Here is a 7,312-nt window from a genome sequence, read left to right as displayed (position 1 = left end):
AATAATAATAATAATAATAATAATAATAATAATAATAATAATAACAATAATAATAATAATAATAACAATAACAACAAATCACTTGTATAGCGCGCAAATTCCATGAATGTATGTTCTAAGACGCTTTACAATAAAACACGAACTTACAAAGGGAAAATAAAATAAAAACTACCGCAGCACTGAAAGTTTAGTTTGAAGAACAATAAACCAAATTAAGTAAACAGTTCAGTCTTTAAATTGAACTTGAAAGAGTTAAAAGTTGGAGAGTTTCTGGTTGTGCTGGACAGGGAATTCCAGATTTTTGGAGCTGCATTAGAGAAAGATCTGTTGGAAAAGTTTGTTCTTGATGTAGACATTCTAGTTTCGAGTTGAATGGAGATGGAGGAGCGAAGATTTCTTGATGGTATATTGACGTTTAAGAGAGATTTGATATAGTCAGGAGCTTGTCCATGTATGCATTTGTAGGTGATGCAAGCTACTTTGAATTCAATTCGTTGGGCAAATAAAACCGATTTTTAAAAGCATTTATCTTGTACTCCTTGTGGTGTACTGTGCAGAGAGCAGTACATCAGATAATATGTATAAGGAGAAGGTTGGGGTTTGCAAGTGAAGCATTTATTAAGAGAACTGGTAAAATCTGGAACATAAGAGGCGTAGGAAGGGAACAAAGTTTAAGCTGGTTGGTAGGGTAGATGAATGGAGCTGTGCTTATAGACACGGCCTTTGAAATATCCTGCACTTGGGTTTGTCGTTTTATTTCTTTAATTTTAATTCAAGTGACTTAAATGTCTGCGGAATCAAACACGAAAAAATGTACATAGCGATTCCAAAAAAGGATATTTTTTTTAAAGATCAAACTTAACGTGTCGATGAACATCAAGGTGCACGCTTTGTACAGAGCATGTTGAACCAAGATAATAATAATAATAATAATAATAATAATAATAATAATAATAATAATAATAATAATAATAATAATAATAATAATAATAATAAAAGTAGTAGTAATAATAATAATAATAATAATAATAATAATAATAATAATAATAATTGCATCCTTTGCATTCATCCTTTTGCTCTTGTATTTTGTCCATCAGCTGACAAACGTCCAATGGTGGAACCCCCTATCCCCGGTTACCAAGGCTACATTCCTCGTATCAACCCCACTGAGGTAGGTTTGGGCCAGAGGTACCACTGCTCCACCAACAGTGGCCTTGACCTTTTTGCCAGAGAGCAAAGTCACCACAAAGCCATTAACTGTGACCCTCCAAGACCTATTACATTGGGCAGGTAAGGCTTAAGATGAGATATAAGACATGCGTATGCCCCCCCCCCTTTCTCTCTCTCTCTCTCTCTCTCTCTCTCTCTCTCTCTCTCACACACACACACACACACACACACACACACACAAACCTTTTTTTTGTGACAGGTGTGTCTTCTTTGGAGCTCCTGTCTTCCCTTGCGGCTCCAGTTCACAGACAGTGTCTGCTGCTACTCACGGCGCTTTGTCTTTTCGAATTTTCCATGTAGTTTTTGGGTCCTTGTGCTGGAGTGAGACCTTGATTTGATTTAATCCAGGCACTCGCCTGGGATCCTTTGTTAAGAGGGATGGTCTCTTTTCTTGTAAATCGCCTGCTGTTAATTGCATACTAAGTAGTTCTTATGCTTTAAACATATTTATTTTGTTGACATTTAAGTGTATCTTTTTTTTATGGCGATCCTGGAGTGTCTATGTAGGACCTTTACGTGTTTTATAACTGGATGCATGGATATACAACATATTCTCCCTATTTAAAATCGTCCTCTTTGCCATACCTTGAGGTTGGGGGTGGTTAGGGGGGACGACGCCTGTTAGCTAGATACTTCAAGGAACTACGGGGAATAACTCAAGTCATACATGTTGAATTAAATAACAGATTGCTCTTGGAATCTTCTGTTCCCTGATTAAATTAAGGATGTTTTCTTATGTGAATGGATACCCCAATCAGGCCAACCCATAATTTTCTCATCTGAAGTCCGTATCCATGTCATATTCAGAAAGTCTGAGGGGTTGCTTTGATTTGTTCTGTTTTGTTTTTTAAAATTTTTGTTTTGTTTTGTTTTTGGTTATTTGTTGTTTCTGTTTCCGGTTTTTGTTGTTTTGTTTTGTTTTGTCTTTTCTTTGTTTGTTTGTGTGTGTGTGTGTGGGGGGGGGGGGGGGTTTGTTTGTTTGGGTGGTGGAGTGTGGGGGTTATTTTTGTTTAGATTTGGTGGCTTTTTGTTGTTTTTTTTTTTTGTTTTTTTTCTTTGTTTTGTTTTTTTTTTGGTTTGTATTTTCTTTTTGGTTCTTTGTTTTATTGGGGGAGGGGATTGTTTTGTTTATTTTTGTTTTGTTTTGCTTTCTTTTCTTTTTTTATGGGGCGGTTTGGGTCTAATTATTAGGAAAATCCTTCAAAAAATTAATTTTGAGATTTTGTTGGAAAACGATATTTTATCATTTATTTAGAAAAAATATTATTTAAGTCCAACTTCTCAAAAAAGACAATAAAGGCACGAAAAACACGACCGAAAGGGTATAGATAGTAAGAAAAGTGTGAAAAACGGAAAGCTATTTTGTTTTTGTTTTTTCAATATGCCATTTTTCTAGGGGTCATCATCATCATCATCATCATCATCATCATCATCATCATCATCAACAACAACAACAACAACAATAACAACAACATCATCAATCTAATAATATTACTATCATCATCCACTATTTCCAGCCCCAAAGTGGATTTCACTACTTCTAACACAAGGCCTGGAGTTGATTACAGCACAAGGCTTTACCTCAGGGATGGAATGGTACCCAGGTACACAGGATATATCCCTCGTAAGTATTTATTGCCGTTTATCATCATCATCATCATCATCATCATCATCATCATCATCTACCGAGCTATCGGGACCCCCGATTAACTTCCTTACTTTAGACATCGTTGCCGCTGATCCACAAACGCCCTGTTTTTGACACAAGACAAGATAGATATTGGTAAGAGAAGTATAATAATTTAAGCAAAACATAACGCCTCTCTGTCGTTTCGTTCCTATTACACTTAACACGTTGACTGTGATATGTCGTTCCAGAACGGTGCTGTTTCAGGATGAGCCAGTCAGGTGTCATAAAGGGCTTTTCTGGATGGGGTTCTCATTGTGATCAGGAAGGCCACTTAATTTGTGTCTTCTATACCCCTATATTATATATGTTTTCCATACATGCTCTCTGTCTTTGTCTTCGAATGAGATTACTTAGATGTGTTCTTTCCCTAGACACGGTCTTGACTGGGAGAGAAATAATCAAATGTATAGTTATAGTTTTAGGAGATTAATTTTTTCTTTTCGTTGAATATGATCCCTGTTATGTATTGTTATATTAGTTGTTTTGAATGTATAATGTAAGCATTTGAGTGTGTTGATGGTATGCTCTTGGAATCTACTTCTGTTCCCTATTTGTCCAAATTCCTCTTTGTCTTACATTTCCTTTGATGCTTTAGTTGTAAATCAATAATCTTTCGACTATCCCATTTTCTTCCATTTAACTGTCGCTGAAATGACTAAAATGTGTCGCAAGCGCCTTAAAACCCTTAAAAACAAACAAACAAACAAACATATGGGGCTTTTAAGCCAGAAATGTATAGTTTAATTAATTTACAAGATTAAGAAATTATATTGAGAAATTAGGGAGAAGGCACGGGTGTGAGATAAAGATCTGAAAACGCGTGTTTCATAATTTGTGTGTCGATCCCCAGTCGACGAAGACTGATTTTGGGGATTTTTTTTCCCTCTATCTTGCTTTGTCTGGCACTGTTTCATTCACACTTTTTCAGATCTTTTTCTTAATAAATTATGCAAAACTTATTCTCATCAACAAACAAAAGAATACCCTAAGTCTCATCATTAGCAGTAGTTGTTGTTGTGCGTGTTGTAGCAATCGGTCTCCAGCGAGGGATTCCAGGGACGCGACGTGGACGCTTGCTACTAGCTTGTGTACATGTGGATGCCCAGAGCAGACGATGGAGCACATCCTTAGAGAATACCAGAATGGGCCCAGCTGCACTAACCATGACCTAAGAGTCTGCTCCACAGAACGTCGTAAAGTGGGTTCGGTGTTGGGGCGACAAGCTATGATGAGCATAATGTTAATTATTTCTCTTTTTTAGAATCTAAATCATGCCCTCATATCACAATTGGAGGACGGTGGATCATAATTGTGCAAAGCCAGTCAGCGCATGATACTATGTTATCTCTTTCATCTTCTATATCTTTCAGAGCGTCGATACGTTTTTGGCAACACCTACGGTGATGAGACGAGAGGTTTGGAGGTCTGCGCCCACAATTCCAACAACTTTGGATCATTCCAACGATCAAAATCCATGGCCTTATGAGTCATTTAAGTAAAATAGTTGACTGTTCTAGATGACAAATTTACATTGCATTGAAACATCAACAAAAAGTCATAATAAAGACAATATTATCATCAATGGGCATAGTTTTTAGTTGTTTTTATTTTTTCGATTTTTTTTCTAGCTACCATCTTTCCTTCTTTACCTACAATGGAAACAGGCTATATACTGAAAATGGCAAAAAGAAAAAAAATATAATTTTTAAAAAATTGATGAATCGTGAGTAGTTTGTAATACTTTTTGAAAATTAATAGTTTGAAGTAATCAGTCTTAATTTCGACACTGTACTTTCTAATCTACCAACTGCCACAACAACAAAAATTCGAGTTTAGTTGGACAGTACATTATTTCTTTTTCACATCGTATATGACTCAAACTGGAAAAATATATTCATAAGCCATTGAAATTAACAACTAGCTCAGAATGAACCACTCAAAGCTCTAACCTTTTTAATGTATGACGTAAGAGAAGAAATTAAATTTTAAAAAGAATTAATCAATAGAAATGAATCTAATACTCATAAATTGGCATTTGAATATTTTGTTTGTCAATCACCATGTTGAAACGATAAATATAATCAGATTCCTTAAAATTAGTATGACCCGTTTTTTATTGTAGGTTGGTATGTTTTTTTGGGTTTAAAAAAATCGTTATGTCTTCTTTTTTGAACTTTTGCCATAAAATCTAATAAGCCTTAGACAGTTCATTTGTCAGTCGTTTAATACAATGAATAAAACTATCCTAGAATATAGGCATGGCAAGAAATTAACTAACATTTGCTATAGAGTCTATTGTTATACTTTTGCATCCAGCCATAAGTTTTACAAATACCATCTGTCTCAGCCCTTGTAATGCCTTATCTTTTATAACATAGGTATAGACCATAACCCCTATTCTACATCCTATAATTGCAATTATTCCAGAACAATCATTTCCGTGCTCTGTAACGAGGTCTTCGGTCTAGTAATGATTCATCATAACTTTAAAGCATTTTTTGTATGTCTTTCGTTATGTAACCAATGGGACGATCACATGGGTCATCTGTTATTGTGTTGTACATAATATGTGTTTGTTTGTTTGTTTGGGTTTTTTCAATCATCGTTATTTTTCTAAACCACAAAGTATTATAATTTCTATTATTCAACTGACAAATAATATGATATATTGAACTCGTTATCTATCGAACAGAGTAAAGGTTTTGTCAAAGACTTTCTCTCTACAACTATGACAATACCATAACATGATGTATCTAATTTATTATCTATAGCTTGGTTGATTCTGCACTCTGATATTTCTTCTTTTTTTTTTTTTGGTTTGTTTTCTGTTTTCTTTTTTTTATTTAAACTTTTTTTTTACGACTTTATCTAATCATCAATTTGAAATATAAAAAAAAAAACTAACCTGTATTTTCTTTAACGCTAAAATGCCAAATCTTATAACACTTTATTTGTAAATAGTATTTTCTTTTTCAATTGAGAAATTATGTCACGGTGTTTATATTATGCACATTCCATATTGAAACCAAAAAGAAATTAGAATATATTATTTTAATTTGGTCAATAGCCAATACCAATATCATTTTCAGTTATAGAACATTTTCTTCCATATTATATTATACATGTTTAGCAAAATATTAAGCTTTCGATGTTATTAGAATATTATGAGCAAAACCATTTAGAAGGCTAAATCCATGACATTACACTGCTGATGAATAGAGAGAGTAAAGTCACCAACAATCCCAAAGGCCATCACGAAAATAAAATTTGAAATATTTATGTTGAAGAATGTCTTAGTGTTCTTAAATTTTTATATTCACTTATTTCTACAAATTGTTGTTTGTGTGTTATTTGTAAGCCATTGTCTCAAATCGGTATTAAGTCGGGATGATTTAGATGCTAAAAATTAAATTTATACTCATCAATTAAGAGTTGAAAATTAGGTTACGTTTATATGAGGAGGTGACATTCAAAACCTGTAAAGTCGCATTTTCATAATTCAGAGAAAACTGCATTTAAAAAAAAAATTGTCATTTATTTTGTGGCTTAACCCTCTCCTTACCAATTATAGGGAAATCGTCACATTCGTTACGATACAACCATAATTTTTCTTATTCAAATTTCTCTTGTACATCGCATAATTTAAATTAAATGAACAGTGTGTTGTAGAGCATGTTTTGCTAAAGAAATTATGTATCGTAAGAATGTTACTGCTATTATGTCTGAGTGATTAAAATATATTTTGTGTTAGTTGGGTATGAAGCTTAGAGAAAATCTTGAAAATGGCAGGTAAGGAGAGGGTTAAAGAGGAAAATTCTTATCTTGATTGTCTCAAAATAATACCCCAAGGACTTAAGGACTTCATATTTTCTCTGGTGATTCTACTGTTTCCAATAATGTTAACTCATTTCCTCTCTGGATGTGGCTTAGTAAGTTTTGAAAGTCAGCCCCTCATATTATGTGGTATTGAAAAAAAAAATTAAGTTACAAGTTGAGCTTTTATACAGCGCAATATCCACTAAACGTGCTCAAAGCGCTTTACAAGGGGCCCCTGGCCAACAGCAACAGTTAACATATAGCACGGGACATGACGCCTATTAGGCGATGTTACATTTTTTTCGGACTGAGACAAAGCTGTTAACGACCGGGTACTCATTTTACACCTGAGTACAGTGAGAGAATGTGAGTAAATAGCCTTTTCCAAGGACTCAACTATGCGCTGAGCGAGGCTCGAACCCAGGACCTCCGATCCGAAAGCGAGTGTCATACCACAAGACCACATAGCCGCACAATAATAATAATACAAATAATGATGATGACGAGGACGACGATGATGATAATAATAATGAGAAACCGTGTTTAACCCTGTAAAACCGTGGGAGGGAAAATACT

General features: G+C 34.3%; 1 protein-coding gene across 1 annotated transcript in view; it reads left to right on the top strand.

The window, feature by feature from the left end:
• LOC144979949 (ciliary microtubule inner protein 2B-like) overlaps positions 1-6,206 on the top strand; it is a 10,066-nt gene extending 3,860 nt beyond the window's left edge. Inside the window, exons 5-7 of the mRNA XM_078927288.1 lie at positions 1,098-1,290; positions 2,748-2,854; positions 4,291-6,206. Coding sequence (XP_078783414.1) covers positions 1,098-1,290; positions 2,748-2,854; positions 4,291-4,406 — 416 coding nt within the window. The 3' untranslated portion in view covers positions 4,407-6,206. The remainder of the gene's footprint in view (positions 1-1,097; positions 1,291-2,747; positions 2,855-4,290) is intronic.
• The last annotated feature ends 1,106 nt before the right edge of the window (positions 6,207-7,312 follow it).

The sequence above is a fragment of the Berghia stephanieae genome, chromosome 9 (assembly GCF_034508935.2).
Source record: "Berghia stephanieae isolate SIO BIC M18660-M18661 chromosome 9, UCSD_Bste_1.3, whole genome shotgun sequence".
NCBI lineage: Eukaryota > Metazoa > Mollusca > Gastropoda > Nudibranchia > Aeolidiidae > Berghia > Berghia stephanieae.
The sequence above is the reverse complement of the archived record's forward strand: the minus strand, read 5'-3'. Positions and strand labels throughout refer to the sequence as shown.